Source organism: Macaca nemestrina, chromosome 3, assembly GCF_043159975.1.
Source record: "Macaca nemestrina isolate mMacNem1 chromosome 3, mMacNem.hap1, whole genome shotgun sequence".
NCBI classification, from domain to species: Eukaryota; Metazoa; Chordata; class Mammalia; order Primates; family Cercopithecidae; genus Macaca; species Macaca nemestrina.
The window spans coordinates 41692867-41715510 of record NC_092127.1 but is presented as its reverse complement, the minus strand read 5'-3'; the positions used below and the strand labels follow the sequence as shown (position 1 = coordinate 41715510).

At 39.6% G+C, this 22644-nt stretch overlaps 1 protein-coding gene across 7 annotated transcripts in view; it reads left to right on the top strand.

Annotated features, from left to right (window-relative positions):
- LOC105463455 (Rho GTPase activating protein 10) overlaps positions 1-22644 on the top strand; it is a 351270-nt gene that overhangs the window by 281197 nt on the left and 47429 nt on the right. For all 7 annotated transcript variants that reach the window (XM_071092951.1, XM_071092950.1, XM_071092949.1 and 4 more), the window contains one exon: positions 18258-18408. In XM_071092951.1, coding sequence (XP_070949052.1) covers positions 18258-18408 — 151 coding nt within the window. The remainder of the gene's footprint in view (positions 1-18257; positions 18409-22644) is intronic.

The following is a 22644-nucleotide window of genomic DNA, read 5'->3' as shown; positions in this document are numbered from 1 at the left end:
GAACCATATCTGCTAGGATCCCTTGTGTATTCATATACATGTATAAGCTGGGTGTGCTGGCTCATACCTGCAATCTGAGCACTTTGAGGGCTTGAGGCAGGAGGACCACTTGAGCCCAGGAGTTTGAGATCACCTGGGGCAACATAGCGAGACCCCATCTCTATTTAAAAAAACATACATAGAAATATATGGGAGAAGGAAGGCTTGAGTAGTGAATTTTACAATATTCTGTGTGTGTCAGTATTATCAATTATTATGGCCCTTTTGTGGTTTTCTTCTTTGACTAAAAAGCCAACTAAATGGCTATTAAAATGTATATTAGTTAAAAAACAAATATTCTAGTTCTGTATCTCAGAGTGTCGAAATATGTCAATTTGATTAATCTGTTGGGTAAAACGAAGTTGCTGGAGGGTCCAGGTTTTAATTTGAAGAAACTTGAAACAGTGTATCTGATTCTTCTTTGAGTTTGTACTCCTTACATTCTTATGTCCTTTCTCTCTCATGATTGAGGTTCTTGTGTCTTGTCCTTCAATGACAAAAACTTGAAGCAATGAGAGAAGTATTTATAGGTATATGATCTATTTAATGTATTATGTTAATTGTGAAGCATTTATATGTTGAAGTTACTTTGGGAATGATTATTTTACTCATGCAAATTACCGTCTCATTACACAGTATGAGGTGAAAGAAAGAAATACACGACGTGTCTCTTAGTGCAGATTAAAAGTGGCCACAAATTTCTTTCCCACTCCTTCCATAGAGATGTGGGGGTGTAAGTGTCTCTTTCCCTTAAACCTGGGTAGAACCTGAGACTGTTTTGATCATTATACTATGGCAGGAGTGACTCTTAATTAAGGCCCGAACACTGGCAGCTACCACTTCTTTCTTCCTGGAACGCTCTTTCTGGAGGAAGCCAGCTGCCGTGTTAAAAGTTCAGCCACCCTGGGCCTGCCAAGCGTTGAGGAAGCCCGTGCTCGCCGTGTAGAGAGGCTACAGAGACGGGGAGAGATGCCCGGCCGGCCCTAGCTGTTGCAGCTCTCCCATCCAGGCACTGGACATGTGAAAAAATGTCTTGGTCATCCCAGATCTTAGCAGACATGATGTGGGGAAAACGGAGGCAACCAGCTGACAACCAAAACGGTGGACACATCAAATATGTGACCCTTGTCAGCCTGTTGCAGCTATTTCCAGTCTTTTGCCTGACCCCAGCAGAGTTTGATGATTGTTGCTGTGCCATGCCCACATCCCCAAGCCAGCATATTCCGAGTGTAATAATATGGTGGTGGTCTGCCACTGTGGAGCATTAGGGAGCTCTTTCTTCAACATACAGAAGCTATGTCCCACAGTGTCACTGAAAGTGAATTTTGGTTTTGTGAATTTGATTTCCCTGTTGACTTCCAGAGGAGAGTACTTCTAAGGGGGAAAAAGGGAACATTTTTAAAAGATTATGCATTAAAGAAGAATAACCATGTTATCTGCATCTTTTCATGTGATAAAAAACTCTGAAAGTGAAAATGCAGTGAGAATCTGACAGGTGATTAGTTACCCTCTCTTCATATTGTCTTATCCTATCAACAGCATTTGGGAGAGTCAGCTCCATGGCTAAGATTTCCATGCACCCTTCTCTTCCTCCCCATCAGCCCTCCCCAGCACACATGCTTTGCTTATCAGTGGACCTTTGTGGCCTTTTTCTGAACAGCACTCAGTAGTACTATTCTACCTGGATAGCTTTTCTTGATTTACATATTTTTCCATAATAGCATGTAGAAAAATTAGACGAAATTGCCTGTAGGTGCGGTGGGACTTAGTAAACTTCAAGGAAGTTAATCATCATATTCTTGGACAAAAATCTCTCTCTGTAGAAGAAGAAAGGGTTACTGTTTAGAGACCTAAATCAGCATGACTTTAATGCATGTGTTTATGAAATGGTTACAGTTTATTAACCTTTTCTGTGTACTTACTATCTGACCCGCTTTTCTTTTGGAAAGAGAAAATCAGAATAAAAGGAATACTAAGATGAGATGACTGTTACCGGTCCTCTCTGAAATAATCAGGGCAGCCCCATTGGCATGTTCACATGGTTACTCTGTGGATGTCATCGGGGAAGGAAGGGAGCTAAGATTCCAGCATGGTACATGGTGTGTTTATCAGGGATGGGGGAAGAAGAGCGTGACAGGTCAGCTTGACAGGATTGCTCAGTAGCGAGAAGTATGAGTCACTTGGCTCACATAGCTTGATGAGGGAGGACAGCTTCTGGGGACGGGTACGTATCTTCTTCAGAGATTCATAAGTCAGCTATTCAAGCCCTGCATGCAGTGTGTGAACCCCTTTGGAAAGATCCCAGTCTTAACCTTGTAAAACGTTGCTGACACAGAACTGTCTCCCAAGTTTACCTGCTCAAGCATTGTGTAACTTCAGCAATTCGGAAGGCTTTCCCCTCCTTATACTTTCTTCTCAACCCAAATTCCCGGTTTTAACCTCTGGGGCCAAACACAAGGTTTACAGGTTTATTCCTCTTCCACTTGATATGCTTTTGGAACTTAAAAATTGATACTGTGGCTTGCTGGGTTTCTTCCTAGTTCCTTCAGTTGCATGACTTAGCTTTGAATGTTCCTGGTCACAGTCTTTGGAGACGCTTCTGTTTCTCAGTGATTCTCTTACTGCAGAACTGAAATGTAACGCCCTAGCGTGTCCCAGTCAATCAGGACTGCAGTTGGGGTTAGCATCTTCCTCCTTCTGGATGTGCCCCGTGTTTGTTCATCCTGTCTAAAAGGTTAATCAGCTTGCAGTCATGGCCTGCGGTGGCCTCATTCTCGGCTTCCTGTTTATGTTGACCTTTTGCATTGCTGCTCCTGAGGCACACAGTCTCCATTGCTGGTCTTGTGCAGCTGCTTTTTAAAACATATCGGAACTGTTTGATAGTTTTTTTGTTGAATCTAGTATTGCTGGTTTCTTTGTTTCCAAGCTGCTGAAAGTATCTTGGATGCACTTCTTGCTCGGGAAATTATTCAGTATCTCTCCCAGTTTCATGTCATCTGCTGATGAAGACAAAGCCAATGCTGACAGATACTGAACTAGAGCTCCAAGACTTGCTACTAGAAATATTTTTGTAGGTTTAAAGTGGTGGATCTCAACCTTGAGCAATTTTGGCCTGAAGGGGACATCTGGTAGTGTCTAGAGACATTTTTGGTGATCCCCACTGGGGGTGGTGGTACTCCTGGTGTGTATCTAGTGGGTAGAGGCTGGGGTGATGTTGAACATCTTACAGTGAACAGGACAGTCCCTCCACAACAGTGACTTATCGGGCCCCAAATGCTAATAGTGGAGATTGAGAAGCCCTCAGCAGATTAACGTAGTTCTACTAACAGTGTCTGTTGGGTATGCTGTTTTTAATCTTGTTATTCAGAGGTACTATATCAGCATGTAAGACTGGGTTCTCCAAGTGTGAACTGGGCTTACCTGAGACCTTTTCAGGGATCTGTGAAGTGAGAGATATTTTTCTGATAATTGCCCTTTTCACTCTCATTGTTTACGATTGTAGGGTGGTGTTTTCCAGAGGCAACATAACCTGTGATATTAACACATTGAATGCAGAAGGAGATAGAGAATTCGGCTGTCTACTGTTAAGTCAGACATTAAAGAGATTTGCAAAATGTGATACAATGCCCTTCTTCTCACTAAATTATTTTTGCTTTGGAAAAATAATTATGTTAGTATGTAATGGTTTTGTGTTAAATAATACATATATTTAAAAGTTTTTAATTGTTTTACTGTCAATATCAACAGATAATCCACACGATCAAAAGTTCTTAGGGGAAAAAAAAAACCATAAAAAGTTATTTGAGGTCCTCAATACTTCCCTCCCCTCCCCTCCCCTCCCCTCCCCTCCCCTCCCCTCCCCTCCCCTCCCCGCTTCTCTCTTTGAGATGGAGTCTCGCTTTGTTGCTCAGCTGGAGTGCAGTGGTGTAACATAGGCCCACTGCAAACCTCTGGTCTCCTGGGTTCAAGTAATTCTCCTGCCTCAGCCTCTTATGTAGCTGGGATTACAGGTGCATACCACCATGCCTGGCTAATTTTTGTATTTTTAGTAGAGACAGGGTTTCACCATGTTGGCCAGGCTGGTCTCCAACTCCTGACCTCAAGTGATCTGCCCACCTCGGCTTCCCAAAGTGCTGGGATTATAGGCATGAGGCACCGTGCCTGGCCAAGATCCTCAATAATTTATAAGAATATAAAGAGGTCTTGAGGTAAAAAATGTTAAGATCCTCTGATATAGGCTAAGATCCTCTGATATAGATCTTCATTTTATGTGCAAGGATATAATGTGTTAACAATTTTAAAGGCCTTGTTAGAATGCCGATGTACAGAATTTTGATGTTTCCCAGTCTGGAAGCCCTGTACTGAAAGAAATTAATTCACATGTTTCTAGTGAACCTGTAGTAGTTTCTGGTTATCTTTTTCTACATTTCCAGATGGTCACCATTTTTTAAGTAATAATCCAGAGCCTAATTTGGGATCTCTATGTAGTCAGATGGACTAATAACTCAGCTTCAATTTCGTCTTCTCACTTTGTGCATAATTTTTTGTTGCAGTTAGGAACGAATTTTTGAAATTGCCTCTGGCCCTTTGAGCCGAGATTCTCTTTGGGACCTGAAGTGTTGGAAGCGTAGGTAACTTTACTCAGAATGTTGTGAAGGCTACTTTTGTGAAACCTCAGTTTCTGGTATCTGAATAAGGAACAGTGCTGTTTCTTAGAGTGGATATATACCTTGATTCCTAAACATTTTTAAGTTTTGAAATTAAATTTCCTATAGTTAACTAATCAAAACTTAATAGATGTCTGTGTTTTGGTCTTAGTTTAAGTATACAGTTTTTAGCTATGTTTTCCATTCCCCCCCACTTTTTCTTGTCATGAGATTGGAGGGAGAATGAAGTTCTGCCCTATGAATGAAGTAGGTGAGGAATATAGTGATTAAATGGTAGACCTGTGTTAATAACATGATGTTGGAGATATCTAGATATCTCTGGTCTGGTGCAACCCTTTTAGCTGGATCAGGAGTCTGAGCTGTAGAGAAGTTAAGTTACTCTCTCAAGACCATAGTGCATTTAAATAGCAATGAACATTATGATCTTATGTCCCTTTATTAGTAAATTAGTAATATGATTGTGTACCAGTGTTTAATCTCTTTAACCATTTGTTTTTTCATCTATATCATTGGAATAAAACTATCAACCTTGTAGGGTTGATCATATTATCTTTCATAACCTTTCTTTTTGTTGAAAAATTTTAGACCCACAGAAAGGTTGCAAGAATGATTAAAATAAACATTGTATACCCTATATAGTATAATTCTATTATTGTTATCTTTGTTGAATAATTTGAGACTAAGTTCCTTTATATCAATTCATCCCTAAATATTTGAATATGTGTCTCCTAAAAACAAGGACAAATTCAGGAAATTTGACATGGCCACAATACTGTTGTCTATATATCATGACTCCAAGTGTGGCCCGTAGTCCAACACATTAACATTAACTGGGAATCTGTTAGAGTTGAAGACTATTGGGCTGAATCAGAACCTGCATTTGAATAAGAACACCAGGTGATTTGTGTGTGTGTAAATGTTTGAGACGTACTGCTCTAATGGTAGTCCATATTTATATTTCTCTGTCGTCAAATGACATTTTTAATAGAAAAATTGCCCCAATCCAGGATCATATATTGTATTTAATAATTGCCATGTCTCCTTTAATTTAGAATAGTTTCTCAGCTTTAGCCTTTCATGATATTGGCACTTCTGAAGTGTACAGGACAATTGTTTTATAAAATGATCATTAATTTGACTCTTCACAATTAGATTCATGTTAAGTATTTTTGGGAGGTACATAGATGAATGATACTGATCTAAGTGCATCACATCAAGAGGCACATGACATCAGTTTGTTCCATTATTGGTGAAATTTACTTTGACCCCTTGGTTGGGTGTTATTCTGGTTATTTATCAGAACATAGCAAATCACCCCAAAATTTAGTGTTTTGAAACAACCAATCTTGTTATTTTCATGATTATACAGACAAATTCAGGCAGGGTGGGGCGAATTTAGCTTGTCTCTGCTCCTTGATGTCTGGGGCTTCAGCTAGTGGGAAATTTTGAATAGCTGTGGGCTGGAATCATCTGGAGGCTTCTGCACTCACATCTGGTGCCTAGGCTGGGCTGACTCACAGGCTGGGCTCCCCTGGGACTGTTGAGCACAACGCCTACATGTGGTCTCTTCATGTAGCTTGAGCTTCCTCACAGACATGGCTACCTAAGGGCTCCAAGTGAGTGTTCCAGCAAACAAGCTAGAGACCATAGGACCTTTCATGATCGAGCATCAGAAGTCATATATAGTTCACTTTCACATCAGCTATTGATTGAAACACTTAGGAGCCTGCACAGATTTGGGAAATCTGGGGCAGGGAGATAGACTCCACCTCTTGATGGAAAGAGTGTCAAAGAATTTGTGGCCTTGTTTTAAAATTGCCACAGGTAGTGACTGCTGTATTTCCTAATTGTAAATATAGCCATTTTCTCTTTGGAATTAACTGTAATCCATCAGGAGACACCCTGAGAATATTGAAGAATCCTGTTCCTTGGCATCTTTAGCCAGTTAGTTTTAGCATTCATTGTTGGCTCCTTTATGTTTATTAGTTGGGATTTGAATTACATAAAAATCTTTATGTGCTAATCTCCCAGTAACTAAGCACGTAAGAATTACAGACAGTGCTGGGTTCTTAAAATCCTTTCTTGGACAAAGATAAGCATGCATGACCCAATTTGGCAGGTGGGCCGTGTCTTACTGATAGAAGTGCCAAACAGTTATTAGCATGTCAACAGTAATACAGATGAAGGCATTCGACCTTCCTGTGTGTGTGGTTCTATGGCCATTATCCTGACTATTCTGCCTCCTTCCAGTTAAGGGAATGCGCCTGACAGTATGTCATGACCTCATTTATTATGATTGCAAACATTTATGTCAAAGCTGGTCCAAGGCCTAGGTGAAGTGATACCCACTGAGAGAAATTTCCCCCTGTGCTTTTGGGACATGGCTGCTATGTCTGAGTGGCAGCGAGTTCCAAACCAGTAGGTCATCCAAGAATCCAAGCAGGAACCTTTATACCTTTTAAGGTGCAGGAGCGAGGTAAAGATTATGCTTTGTCATTATATGTAAGACTTCTTAAACTGAATTGCGCAGTTCACACTGAAGGAGAGGCTGGTGCCCGACACCAGTATGTGTGACCTCCACATAGACTTAAGTTGACAGGGGTGAGATTGGGAATAGTGTGCTGTTTGGAATGTTTTTAAAATGTATTCTTGCAGATTTTCTAAACCCTTGTTTAGAAACATTTCAATTGAATGGTAAAATCTAGTTGTGTCCTAATGTGTTTAGAAATTGAATCTTGCCCCAAAGTTTAGTCTTAATAGATACATTAAGTTGGTGCAAAAATAATTGTAAAACCCACAGTTAAACTTTTGCACCAACCCATATATTGTAGAGGCCACATCTCATGTATAACCTGGGACTGAATAAATTCTAGGAACCTGAGGTCCATATATAGTTGTATTAAATATATTGACTGTTTTCTTCTTTATAATGACAAAATGTTCTAAGAAAAGAAAAAGACCCTAAAGAATAGTCATCAAAATTTTATAGAAATGTTCCTGTGTAGGGGATGATGGGTGTCTATCTGTGTGTTTTTTTTTTTTTTTTTTTAAACCTTCTTTCAAGAGCTGTTTTGTGTTTGCTAACATTTCTACAAGGAATATAATGTGTATTCATTATCACCTTTGTAACATGAATAAATTGTAATTTGGGAAAAAATTGTTTATCAATTTAAAAAAAGCAAAGTGTTCCTATAAATTTTAGAAACAGTAATTCAGTATGAAGACTGATAGTAATCCGCCCCTCCCACCTTCAGTGCAGCCTGTCCTAAAATGCCACCATTGACCACTTTCATAACGTGAATTTGCTTTAGGCATTTTATTTTTTATTAGAGCTGAAATGGAAATGGAAAAAAGAAAATATTGGATTCTCTCTTAAATATGTAAGCCATTCCTGTAGATATGTGTACTTGGAATAGGTTTCCCATGATTCTGATAAATACGTGTACATGCCTTCAAGAGACGTGTTCTTCATTGTGACTAAAATTCGCACATTTCCTTTTGGAGAATGAATAGGTCCATGGCTTATTTTTTCTTTCTAGGAAAAGTTACGCCTGTAATCCCAGCACTTTAGGAGGCCGAGGCGGGCAGATCATGAGGTCAGGAGATTGAGACCATCCTGGCTAACATGGTGAAACCCCGTCTCTACTAAAAATCCAGAAAATTAGCCAGGTGTGGTGGCAGGCGCCTGTAGTCCCAGCTACTCGGGAGGCTGAGGCAGGAGAATGCTGTGAACCCCAGAGGCAGAGGTTGCAGTGAGCCGAGATCGCGCCACTGCACTCCAGCCTGGGTGACAGAGTGAGACTCCATCTCCAAAAAAAAAAAAAAAAGAAAGAAAAAGAAAAGTTACTGTAGCCTACCCAAATGACTAGGGGTCATGGCTTGTATTCCAAAAGAAAAATATCCTTCATGTTGGAAATTTCATGAGATGATGAGTCAGTTAGTTCTAAATGTGTTTACTTAGTTTAAAGTTTCACCAGTGTCATTTAAGGAAGACTCTTTTTTATCAGGGTTCTCACTATCCCAGGGGAGCAAATCCTCTTCTTGGGGATCCTCAGGTCTTCAAGACTGCCAGTGGTACGTTTACTATGTTTTGATCTTCTGTGCTGCTAGTAGGACCCAGTGATTTTTAAGGGAGGACTTGAGGCTCAGAAAGAAGGGTGAAAAGAGAGGAGAAAAGGAACTTTAAGAAGTTGTTACCAACATTGAAGGAGGAGGAAGAAGAGGAGAAAGAAAGGAATGTTGTGTGCGGAGTATGCCTTATTGTTGACATAGAGTAATGTTAGTCTAGGCATTTATTACTGAAATGTAAACTTTTTGTTTGCATGTGAGCCAGGGACACATTGAAAAAAGGCTTTGGCTTTTTACTGAGTGAAGAGTATTTGTAGACATTTGGGTTATGAAAGTCAACATTACAGCTATATTTGGAGAAGTGTATTCTTCTGACTTCGGAAATCATATGCTGTGTTTTCCAAATGTTTGCAGGTGCAAATTGATGAAACTGCACCTGGAGTGTTTTTAAAGGTTTGCAAACCAGAAAACAACATTTTGTAATTGGGGATATATGTTCACACCATGAACATAATAGTGATGCAGCTTTGGCTTAATCAGGAGAGGATCACCTGATGTAGATGGGGAGAAGGTTGATGTAGTGAAAATGTCTGTAATGCCATTTGGTTCTGAGCGTATTATCATAGTTATTATTCCTTCTGTTGGTCTTTGTGAAATGAAACACTGGAAGAAACAGGGCACTGATGTTGCATCCCTAGTTAGTGGCACTGAAAATGCCTGTGGGTGGAGTAGGTAGTTCTGGAGTGTGTTGTACTTTATAAAGTCTGATTGATAAAGATTGTCAATATGCTGAAATCTTTAATGCAAAAACCAAAGTTGGCTATGTATCACCTATTTAGCGTATAGAGTGCTACCGAAATCAACATGGTATGTCCCACTGGAACTTGGGAAAGGGGTCTAAAAATGTTTCCTGAAATAAAACCTAAAAAAAATTTAGAAAAACAGAAACTGTACCAATTTGATATATTTCAGAAAAGAACTTTTTTCTTCTTTTAGTTTTAGTTGTAAACCAAAGTTGAAGTTGTTTTTTGAAAAACTGATGCTGAGTCGGGGCCTGAGCCTGTGGGATAGGTGACCACTGGCAGGGGAATGTCTCCTGTTCCCTTCTTCCCTCTCTTTTCTCCTGGTGGCCTTTCTCTAGTCTCCTGTGACATGGTAGAGAGGGCCTCATACTGATAGGTCATAGCAGGACTCCAAACAGGACCCTTCCTATGCTCTTATGTCAGCCTCTTGCATCTGTAATGCATTGGAAACCACTTTGAGGAATTTCAGCTATTTAGCAAAATCTGCCCAGAAGAGGAAGTACATGCATGAGGGGTACTTTGTTAGAAAGCAGGGGTCAAAGCTAGCAAGATAGGAAGTAGCAGTTGGCCGTGAGACCTGCTCTGGGAAGAAGGCCTGACTCTGCCACTGACTAGTGGTGTGAATATGAGCAAATCTTTAACCACGGGGCCTCAGTTTGCTCAACTGTGAAATAATGGGCTTGGCCTAAGGGGTAACTGGGATACTTTCCAGCTTCAAGATTCTGAGTTTTAATGAACCAGAACAAACATGAAACTGTAGAATATTTCCAGCCTCAAGCCTGAACCCAACTGGTATTTTACTGTCAGACCCTGTCGTCAATTCTAGTTAAATTTTCTAGAAAAGACCCATATTTAGTCACGGTGATTCAAGGACAGAGAGCTGGAAAAGGTTTTCAGTGCTCTCTCTGTGTACTGTTCACGTGGTAGCTACTCTGAGGTTAAGTTGTAGGTTGAAGTTCAGGTTACCTCGGAGCGAACCTAGTCAAACAACCCCAAGGTGATCAGGGTTTGCTTAAACCTGTAGACTCCAAAGCTCAAAGTAGTATTTGGCCATTTTGTAACTGTGCTATTTTAGAAAGAAGACTGGACGTTTTATTTCTGTCCCTCCTTTCTATGTTAACTCAGGAGAGCCTGCGTTGATTTCTAGCTGTCTTCTGGAAATACCTCTGTCTGCTTATGGATAAGTATAGTTCTGTGAAATAAGACATCACCACAGAGGACACACTGTGAATGGGGCTTGGTATGGCTGGGTGATGTTGGAGGCAGTGGAACACAGTGGTCAAGACATGTACAGTGGAGTGAGGGAAGTGGGTTCAAATCTTTGTAAGTCAAGCACTTGGCATAATGTCAGGCGTGTGGCAAGCACCCAGAAGTTGCAACTGTTATTATTTGAGATCATAGGAATATACAAACATAATCTTCCTATCATAATAAAGACCAGGGAACTCGTTGGTAGAAACATCTTTTTAAAAAAGAATTACTGGAGCTGGATGCAGTGACTCACACCTGTAATCCCAGTGCTTTGAGAGGCTGTGGTGGGAGGGTCACTTGAGACTGGGAGTTCGAGATTAGCCTGGCTGACAGAACGAGATCCTGTCCCTACAAAAACATTAAAAATTACTTGGTTGTGGTGACACGCGCCTGAAGTCCTAATTACTTAAGAGGCTGAGGCAGGAGGATTGCTTGAGCCCAGGAGTTCAAGGCTGCAGCGACCTGTGATTGTACCACTGCACTCTATCTTGGGCAACAGAGCAAGACCCTGTCTCTGAAAGAAAAAAAAAATTAATGAGGGAAAAAATGCAAATTGTTTTTTCCTCTGTTCTCATAACACAACAATCAACACAGAAAACCTCCGTGTCCAGATGTGTGGGGGTTTTCCCTACACACCAAGCAAGCAGTCGGCTCTCCAGCGAGCACCAGCTAGGTATCCTCCCATTCAGTTCCAGCACCTGGAGGTAGTGCCAGATGCCACAGATGGAGGGCTTAGTCCCCAAGACTGCCCCCTTTTCAGATGCTAGTCGCAAGTCCGGGCTTCCAGAAATTCTGACTGACTGGCTTCCATTTGGGGTTCCCACAACCCCTGCTTTGGTTTCTATTAATTTGCTAGAGTGGCTCACAGAACTCGAACACATTTACCGATTTAGTATAAAGGACATTGTACACTTTGGGAGGCCTTAGCAGGCAGATCACTTCAGGCCAGGAGTTTAAGACCAGCCTGGGCAACATGGTGAAACCTCATCTCTACTTAAAACAAACAAACAAACAAACAAACAAACAAAACGAGCTGGGTGTGGTGGTGCATGCCTGTAATCCCAGCTACTCGGGAGGCTGAGGCAGGAGAATCACTTGAGCCTGGGTGGCGGAGATTGCAGGGAGCCAAGATTGCGCCACTGCACTCCAGCCTGGGGGACAGAGTGAGCCTCTGTCTCAAAAAAGTAAAATGAATGAATGAATGATATTGCTAGGGATACAGATAAAGAGATGCATAGGGTGAGCTATGGAGGAAGGGGTGTGGAGCTTCCATGCCTCCCCTTGGTGTACCACCCTCCAGGAAGCTCTGTGTTCAGCTCTCCAGAAGCTTTTCATACCCTACCCTCTTGGGCCTTTTATGGAGTCTTCATTGGATGGGCATGACTGACCACAGAGCGGAAATATAATTGTACAGAAAGGGTCTGATCTAATGCTAATGGACTGAAAGAGAAACCCAGCAACGCCTGACTGTTCAGATTCTTCTTGGCCTTTCTGTGCAGCATTCCCTCCTCCAGAATACAGAGCAAGACGCCTTCTGAAATGGAGGTCTTATGACCTAAAGTCAGACAAGAAAGGTCAGAGGATTTATTTTTTTAATAGAAGATTCGAAAATAAAATCTCTGATTAAATTTAAGTCAAAACAATATCAGATCATTACACATCAAATAATTCATTCCAAAACTAAACAGGTAAAACTGTCTTTAGGTATAGACAGTACCTGTTACACCCTCACTTGTATCAAAGGTTGTGTGCTACTTTTTCTTTTAATATAAATAATTAATAGGTAAGCCAGGAAGGCCAGTTCTTTAATGCAGGGGAAGATACCTACCTTGGGGAGAGCAGAGAGAGATTCTGTTTTCTGAGGCCTGCTTCTAAGGTCTAAAGCATCCCAAAATTATAATGAGAGCTATGACAGTGATAAGCCAGTAACCATAAATATGTATGTGAATATATGTGTGTGTATGTAAAGGAATTCAGGGAGAGGAAGTGTGATATCATTACATAGATAGATAGATACTGTGGACTTACAGTATTTATTAATTCAGTTCAATCAAATGCTTCAGGTTTAAGTTGTGTGCTAAAGCAGAATTTTCAGAGACTGTCTTATATCCTGTTACTGGCAAAGTATTTCTGGCAGAAGTGGTGTAGTCATTTCCACATGTGGCCCCTGGTAGCAGAGCATGAAGGACTTGGGGAGGGAGTTGTATAAATGGCTGAGTCCCATGGGCATAAACATCCATTGTGTTGTGTCTGAGGAATCTGTAACTCTGAACAGTAGTGCCAGACTTCTGTTTGTGCTGGCACTCTTAGGAGACCCGAGTAAGCAAGCACTTCCTTACCTGGCATGCCTACGTGTGGAGTGTTTTTTGTCATTGGATTGTCAGACTTGAGTTTTTCTTATGTTGTAAATACGTAGGTGCTGTGAAAAAATGTTCACCCTGGGAGGAATAAAAGTTTTGAATAGATGTAATCTCTTGATTCTCAATATTGCTTAAGATAAGTTCATCTCTCCTAGAACAAAGGCAGTGAGAGGTATGATGTCAGGAAAGTTGGGAGAGCTGGGTAATCTTAGAAGGAGACCTGGGCACTAAGAGGAATTTGCATCCATGCAGTGGTTCTAGAATTGGCAAATCACTATTATCTTTAGAGATGACATACATCTTGGTAATGTAGAACAAGATAAGCTACATTTTATCTTCTAGAATTCGATTGCCAAAATCACAGGTCAGAATTTTAAAGTAAATAGGTTTTACTATTTCCTCTTCTTGTAGATCTAAAAACAATGTCCCTTTAAGTCATTCCTGGTGTTTCAGAGAGATCATCAGAGCATGGCTTTGTATCAAAAAAAAAAAAAAAAAAAAAAAAAAGGCTTCAGAACTGGGGCATTGGAAGACAAAGTAAATGCATATAAAGGGGTAATGCATTCTCAGAACATGTAGAAGGGGATGTGAATTTATGTAGCTATTCCCCCTTTTACTCTTTCTAAACAGATAGAAGATAGTACTAGCTGGTAGTATTTTTCCCTAAGAATTAAATGTTGTTTGTTTCATAAACCTATAATATTTTTATAGTTTGGCAGCAGTGACTTTGGAATGAAAGCCAACTTCAGATGCCAACTCTACCATTTTGAAACCGTAGAGACTTGTGCTAATTGTTTAATTTTTGAGCTTTGCTTATTTGTAAAATGTGTAGAACAGTATCTTACCTCAAAGGCTGCCGAGACTACTAAACTGCTTATGAGAAAGCTTGCTACCTAGTAGGTATTTATTAAATGTTAAATGTATTAAATGAATTAGGAAGTATTTTATATCCAAAATTTCAGTGCTAGAATACAGAAATAAATACGGGAAACAATTGTTTGATTCCAGGTTACTTGGGAATTTTGAAAAGGTGCTCCATTTGTTACTTTTCTTTAGTCCATTGCTTGATGTCCTTTTCCATGGCACTTTAGAATAACTTGGCTCAGAGCACTGAATTTGGGGAATATTCAAGACCCCAAGAAATTAGTGCCCTCTAAAATAGCAGTTGAGTGGAGTCATGAGGGTCTGAATTCATTTTTATAATTATTTACTGTTGCAATTATATTATGAATACAAATAGCTACCATTTATTTCTGGCTACTGTGTGCCAGGCACTGTACTGAACACTTTATAAACATTATGTCACTTAATCCCTATAGTACAAGCATTATGGTTCTCATTTCATACCTGTAATCCCAGCACTTTGGGAGGCCGAGGCGGGCAGATCATGAGGTCAGGAGTTAGAGACCATCCTGACCAATATGGTGAAACCCCATCTCTACTAAAAATACAAAAATTAGCTGGGCATGGTGGTGCGCGCCTGTAATCCCAGCTACTCAGGAGGCTGAGGCAGGAGAATCGTTTGAACCCAGGACGCAGAGGTTGCGGTGAGCCAAGCCGAGCTGAGATCACGCCGTTGCACTCCAGCCTGGGCGACAGAGTGACACTCCACCTAAAAAAGAAAAAACAAAAAAAAAAACAAAGTCTAACCTAACCTTCCATAGCTGTTAAGATTTAAAAGCCAGGATAGTGCTATCTCAGATGAGCATCTGTGATTTGCTGCCCGTGTTAATTGGGATGATAGCTTAGCTTTCTGAAGTGCTAATACAGGTTGAGTATCTCTTCATGGAAATGCTTGGAACCAGAAGTGTTATGAATTTCTATTTTTTTTGGATTTTTGAATATTTGCATTATGTGTAATAGTTGAGTATGCCAAATCTGGAATTCAAAATGCTCCAATGAGCGTTTCCTTTGAGTGTCATGTCAGCGCTCAAAAGTTTCAGATTTTGGAGTGTTTCAGATTTCAGATTTTTGGATTTGGGATGTTCAGCCTATACAACATAGAACTTATTGAGGGTGTGGTGTGTGTTTAGAATCTTTGGCATATTTTATACCTCATTAGGACTTGGCAAGGTTCAAGAAATTAATTATATGTGTACAGTGCCAAATTTTATGAAATAGTTTTTCTGATGTTTTTTTCCCCCTTCAACTTTTAAGTTCTGGGGGTACATGTACAGGATGTGCAGATTTGTTACACAAACGTGTGGCATGCTGGTTTGCTGCACCTATCAACCCATCACCTAGGTATTAAGCCCAGCGTGCATTAGCTATTCTTTCTGATGCTCTCCCTCCCCCTGCCCCATTGACAGGCCTCAGTGTGTGTTCCCCCATGTGTCCATGGTTCTCATCGTTCAGCCCCTACTTATAGGTGAGAACATGCGTTTTATTATTATTATTTTTATTATTATTTTCCCTGCATTACTTTGCTGAGGATAATGGCTTCCAGCTCCATCCACGTCCCTCCAAAGGACAGGATCTTGTTCATTTTTATGACGGCATAGTATTCTATGGTATATGTATATACACCACATTTTCTTTATCCAGTCTATTATTGATGGGCATTTGGGTCTATTCCATGTCTTTGCTATTGTGAATAGTGTTGCAGTGAACATACACATGGCGTGTATCTTTATAACAGAATGATTTACATTCCTTTGGGTATATACCTGGTAATGGGATTGCTGAGTCAAATGGTATTAACATTTCTGTTTCTAAATCTTGGAGGAATCACCACGCTGTCGTCCACAATGGTTGAACTCATTTACACTCCCATTTTCTGGTGTTTTGATATTGACTTTTGTTCATCTGAGACAAGTATAAAATAACTGTGGAATACCTATATCTAAATCACTGTTTCTTAGTCTTGACTACACAAAAGAATCACCTGAGGAGCTTTAAGATGTAAACCAGAGAAAACAAAACAGACTCCAAAGCCTGGTCCTCATTCCCAGATACTCTGATGTGAGCTAAACAGTGCCTTACGTCTTCTGGAGACCAAGAGATTTGGACTGAGGTGCTGGGAAGGACTGAGATCAGTCCTCTGCAGGGTCTCGTTTTGCTTGGTAGTCTGGCTCCGCAGTTTGGGGTCGCCTCCACACCTCACCCCTCCACACCCTTTCCCCAACACCCTCACTTCAAACTGGAGGAAAGAGGTGGGACAGTTTTCAGCATTTGCACCGTTTCTGTTTGGAAGGTTATCATCTATCCATCGTCAGTTGTTGGGATATAACTTTTTCTTTGCTAATTTTTGCTTTGGATATACTGGCTGTGTGTATGGCTTTGTTTTCTATTCTGGTGACATCCTAGAGGCATCTGCCATGTTTGTAAACATCAAACATGTTAGGTAAGCTGGGGAGCTGTTTTAAATGTCACAGGTGCCATTTTTTTTTTTTCAGTGGAGTCTTGTTTCCTGGCTTTTCTTCTCTCCTTCACTGTTATGGGACTTCTCAACTTAACTGCTCTCCTGTTCCCACCACCCCACAGCCTTCTTACATCTGAACAATGACACATGGCAGTAAATGCAGCTGTGGATGATAGTCCAGGCCGCAGAGGGTTTTTCAGGCAGATAAGTAGTTCAGTGTTGGCCAGAGTGGCCTATTGGAACACAGATTTTGTGGAAACATGCTGTTAGCAGGTTACCAGTTGGAGCAATAAATTAAATTTTCACTAGCACATATTTGTCTACAGTAACTTAAATAATTTTTTAAAAATTTCGTTTACACATGAGGGGGCAGTATGGGACTATAAAGTAAATGTTCTCTTTGAAATAGCTTATTTTTATTGGTATGTAATAGTTTTAAGGTGCGAACTTTTAGACTGTGCAATTAAAACTGCAACATCGTTGTTAGTTGTTCAGTGATACGTATATGTAAGTGATACACCTCACTTGTGTGGAAGCTTGTGTCCCACTTTTTCTTTTAATATAAAAAACATAAAACAGTGAGACATTCTCACAGTGCTTTTTGTTTTTAAATTATACATGTGCAGAATGTGCAGGTTCTGGGATACATGTGCAGAACGTGCAGGTTTGTTACATAGGTATACATGTGCCATGGTGGTTTGCTGCATCCATCAACCTGCCCTCTAGGATTTAAGCCCTGCATACATTAGGTATTTGTGGGTTTTATATTCATGTTTTGTTTAAAGCTAACTGACTTTCTTCCTGTTTTCTGCTTCCACCTGAGGAACGTCAGCCCTTTAGAGATGCAGCTTCTATTACGTTGATATCTCTAATGTATTTTACTTTGTGACTTTATTGAAGGATGAAGGGCCTGCAGCATTGCTGGAAGGAAGCCTCTAAACTGGGATCTTGCAGCTATGGAGGGTCTATTATCAATCACCTCTGCATGATATGCTTTCCTTTGTGGCACAAATTGCTTTTCTCAAAATTTGCTAAGCAAAGGAGCAGCACATTTTAATTAATGTTATTATTACTGATCTGTGAATGACATTGTAGATAAATCAAGGTGCTAATATTCTAGGTTTCATAAATGAAAGGGGAAATAAAAAAGGGGTTAGAGGGTATTAAATGAATTGATAAAATCTAGAAAACATTTTATGAAAAATGTAAATGGGAAGCTAGAAAGGTAATTTCATAAGCATAGGCTATTTTTAAATGTGTAAAAAGTATTTGCAGTCATATGTTTCTGTTTACGTAGTTTGGAAAAAATTGAGGCCAACGTTTTGGTGTAAATATAACCTTCTGTAAAATTTAATGAAATACTTATTTTTAATGTTTTATCCTGGCTGCTTCCTTTGGAGATGAAGGGCTGTGGTACTGTCTATATCTGCTAACGATAGTTTTACTTGTTTAGTTTTGGAATGAATTATCTGATACATAACAATCTGATGTCGTTTTGACTTAAATTTAATCAGATATTTTATTTTGGAATCTTCTGTTAAAAAAATAAAAGGCTATGACTTCTTCCCTTCATTTGAAGGAATGAATTTTGGGCTCTAGCCGGTCTTGAATGAACTCCAGATCAAATGTTGTGGTGCTCGTTCACTGGAGTAACAGACAGGTTTCTGTTCATGGTAAATAATTCCTGTCCTTTATGCTTTGATGGCAGATTTTTCGGATGCCGCCCGATACCACATTCCCTGAGCCGACCTGCCTGTCAGCATCACCCCCAAATGCGCCACCAAGGCAGTCAAAGAGACAAGGCCAGAGAACCAAGAGGCCCGTGGCCGTCTACAATCTTTGTCTGGAGCTGGAAGATGGTAAGATGTTAATGATATTTTTTGCTTGATAGCATGTTGAGAGTATGACATATCAGATGTCCTCAGGGCAGGCCACGGTTTTCTGTTGTCTGTGTTTTCATTTCTTCTTCCCTTAAGATTATAATTTTGAGATTTACAGGGAGGGTGAAGCTTTTTTGTAAGGGGGAAAACTCAAGTTTCGGTTTTGTGTTTGTCTTTGTTATGCATGGTTCTTTTTTTATTTTTAAAAGGCAGCTTAAATTTCTTTTTCGGGAGACTTGTGTGACCTCCTGTGAGGTTACATAACCCTGAGACAAATGGAAGGGGAACTAAAATTAAAGCAGATCTTTTATGAGAGGAGCGGATGGAGTCTCATGTTAAATGCATCTAGATTAAAGGCACAGTTCACCATCACACCAGGGTTTACGGCTTGTGTGCCTTACTTGTCCCATTTTTCTGACTTGCTCATCAGGCAGAATGCTTCATCTTACGGCAGGGGTGGCAAGTTGACCTGCCTACCTGGGCCAGGCCTGTGGGAACTGGGCTGCAGTGGAACTCTGGCCAGTGGAAGTTCTCACGTCCTATCTGAGCCACCCTGTTCTAGGTAATCATTGCCATATGGCTCTGTTGTTTCAGTGTTGCCAGATTGCCCAGTTTTTACAGAGCCTAGAATCTGAGTTTTCAACACTGATCCATACAAAACAAGACTGGGAGCTGTGCACAGGCCTCCCATTGCTGATTTGTAATCATGTGGTTATTGGTGTGGAGAATAAGATGATTCTGCTATCCAAACCTGCATTTTCAGTACGCAGCCTGAAGCTGTGACTCGTCTTATGAGGCCTTCCTCTTATTGAGAACATTTGCTGAATTTGAAAGTAGTCTTCATTCTTCTTCTTGTCCTCTTTTTTTAAGAAAAGAATCTTTCATTTATTATCCTCGAGCTACCCAGGTTACCTTAGTTGGGAAGTGTGAGATTAGCAGAGTGACGATGTCCCATGAGGATGGGGACAAATACAATGCCTTCATCATAGGCAGCTGCCTGCACACATGGCCAGGTGGTTAATATCCAGAAATCCATGCAAGCAGTGACAACTGTCTTCAGCTTGCCTGACTTAGAGGTATCTCGAGGAAGACTCAGAATGCCTCCTGTAATGACACAGGGGGGCTAAAATGTGGGATTCTTTTATATTGCTTAAGACAAAGGTACATATGATACAAATATTAGTTTTACAATCGGATAATTTCCAGAGGAAGGACATGAATCATTACAATTAAGCTATAATTTCAATACTTCCTTTTAGACACTCATTTCAACTTCTGATCCTAGCTAACTTTTTTCTTCTGTCTCTTTCTCACGTTCATTCTTTCTCAGCAGGGTTGTTAATAGGAGTAAAAGTGACTGGTTTGAATTGCACCTTCTCATACATCTTACTTGTCCTCTGATGGAAGTGTTAATAAATAGTGAAATAAGCAAATGTTGGAAAGTAGGAAAGGAAAAAGAAATCAGGAAGACACAGAATACCTCAAATGGATCCTTGGCCCTTGAGCAAAATGGAATTGACTCTATTTCATGAGGTAGATGACTAAGGAAGGACATTTTGGTCTTAGGATCACATCTACTATTTTGATGTTCTTAGCAATGGGGTCATAATATCCAATCAAATTTATTTAGTGGATTAACCTTTTGATCATTGGATTGCTAAGTGATTATTAATGGTAAGAAGCTTCTGTAGTGGTATTTAGCACATCTCTTATGGGAACACTCAAGCTAGTGTGCAGTCATAGCCTTCCTAACTTGTAGGTGATAAAATAATTCGTTAAAATTGCTTGGTTTTTAAGGGTAAAGATTGTCAGATACTCAACTTCTTTAGTCTGATTTTTATGTTCATTATATGATGTTTTGTTCTACATTTTGTATTTCATGAAGTATTTTATAGCTTTATACTCATCCTTGGTTGCAACATTGGGATTTTTTTTTTAAGTTTTCAGAATCAGGAAAATTCAAGTTTGGGCATAGTGTGATTTTATCTTGTCTTAGAGGTTATATAATAAGATAAAGCAACTTAAAACTTATTCTCCCTTGCCCTCAGTTTTTTGTAGTTAAGATTTAGTTGTGTGAAAAAATAGTTATTTCAGAGAGAACAGAATAGGGTCTATATTTTGTCATAGGCTTTTATATTTTACATGTTCTAAAAAAGGGAAAGTGAATACATTTATTGGAAAGGAAGCATATAGGGAAAGAATACTAAAAACAACTATTCATGTTATTGAATGTCACTTAGCATATTGAAAACTCTACTTCCAAAAGAAGATGTATTCTTGTCATTAGGACTTAATCTTTTTTAAAGTAGCTTGAATCATGTAATTGTCAAAACGACTTGAAGGTTTCAAAAAGTTTAATTTTTTTTGTATTTTTTTCTTATTGTTAATAGTGAAGTGACTTCCTATGTTAATCTAGTTTGGGTTAAAATATGCGTTATTATAGACAACTTTGGTTGATTATTTTTCCAAATGTTCTAGTTTATATGGGACAGATAGAAAATGTGTATACAAATATGCTTCTCTCTTCCCTGCCCCCGCCCCTTGACTCATTGTAGTATAAGTTAAATTTGACTTAATTAAATCCAGGACGAATAGTTTTTACTTATAAGTTAGGTAGACTATCTGCCAAGATTCGAGGAACTGGATTGGATGACTGGAGATGTTCTTCAGCCCTATGATTTGGTCAGAGATTTGGTATTTGAGTGAAGTGGTTTGTGGTGTGTTATTTCTTCTTCTACACTGAGTAGAGTATGAAACTGTGTGATGTCCCAAACAGCCAGTCTTGGAACACACTCGAAATTGGTTTCAGTTCAACATCAGGCAGATCAAAAAAGCATCAGTGAAGAGTCAGCAAGCCTGTTAGCATGTGTCACGGTAGAATGGGCCTGGATGTGGAAAACCCAGCATGAAGCCGGAGGGGAGATCCTCTGCTGGGAGACATGTTTTCTGTTATGTTCATTCAGCCTCACCCCCACTCCCAATTGAGAGATGACCAGTTTAACTAAATAAACCGAGTGTCTTTTACTTTAGTAAAGACTTCCATTGGCATTGGCGCATTTAGCCGTACTGTGTATGCTCATTATTTTTCTTTGTAATATGTGATTAAATGATATTAAACTTATTTGCAAAAGACTTTAAAATTCTAGTTACTTGCTTAAGGTTCTTTATTGATGATTAATATGAACTAAAATGGATATAATATCTGGCTAGTTTTCTTAAATTAGAGCAGCTGTTAAATCTTTGTGAGATTCTCATCTTTTATTATTTTGTTGAAGCCATATTGCTCAGTTTTCATATAACATTTAATCTCATGAACATCAAAGCTGAGTAGATTTGGCTAAGTCAGTTATGAAAAAGCAAAATATGAGGTAGGCTGCTAAGTGCTAAAAAGATTAGAAATCAAAGGTTTGCTTTCATTTCATTTTCAAGTTATATCCCATGTTTTAATTTCTTTAGAACTAGTGAGATGACTCTAAAAATGTTAAATATAGGTTATGTGTTTGTTTTCTCCTGCCCCCACTCCAAGTGCATGTCCTTACAATCTCTGACATAAAGAGGGGCTGTTGTGTTTATTGTAATTCCCCCAAATACAAGGAAAGTTCAGGAGGCTATATGAGATCAAAGTGATCTTTGTTATTTTTCATTCAAGGCAGAAGAAATTTTAAGCGAAGGTTTGGGGAGTCAGGGAGAAGAGGATTACCATCTGAATCTCTTTCTTCATGCTAGCTCTAATTTTAAACAGAACTAGACATTTACAGAACTAGGTTTTATATGTATCTTCTTGTGTAATTAAGTATTCTTCGCCTGTCTTCTTTTGTAACATGATATAGCAGCTTACTTATTTAGGCAACTTAAAAAAATATGACTTATAGTGAGTTGAAAACAAAATCATCTTGCAAGCCAATTGGCAAGATTTAATAACATTTGAGTGTTGGTCTTACTTGGGTATCGTCGGGTTGGCACTTTCACATTTGGATCACGAATGTGCTAACTGCAGCACATTTTGTTGAGCATGTGTTATTGTAGTCCTACAGCGTGGTAGATACCATGATGAGGATACAGAGCCTTCTCAGCAAAAAGTGAAAATACTGTTGAGCGGGGCAGAGATGGATAAACAATGACACGTGATCATTTCCTTGTGTCCTAAGTAGGAACATATCTTGATCTAGATGAGTCTCTAAAAATCAGAGTAGGACAAATAAGTCATATATAGAT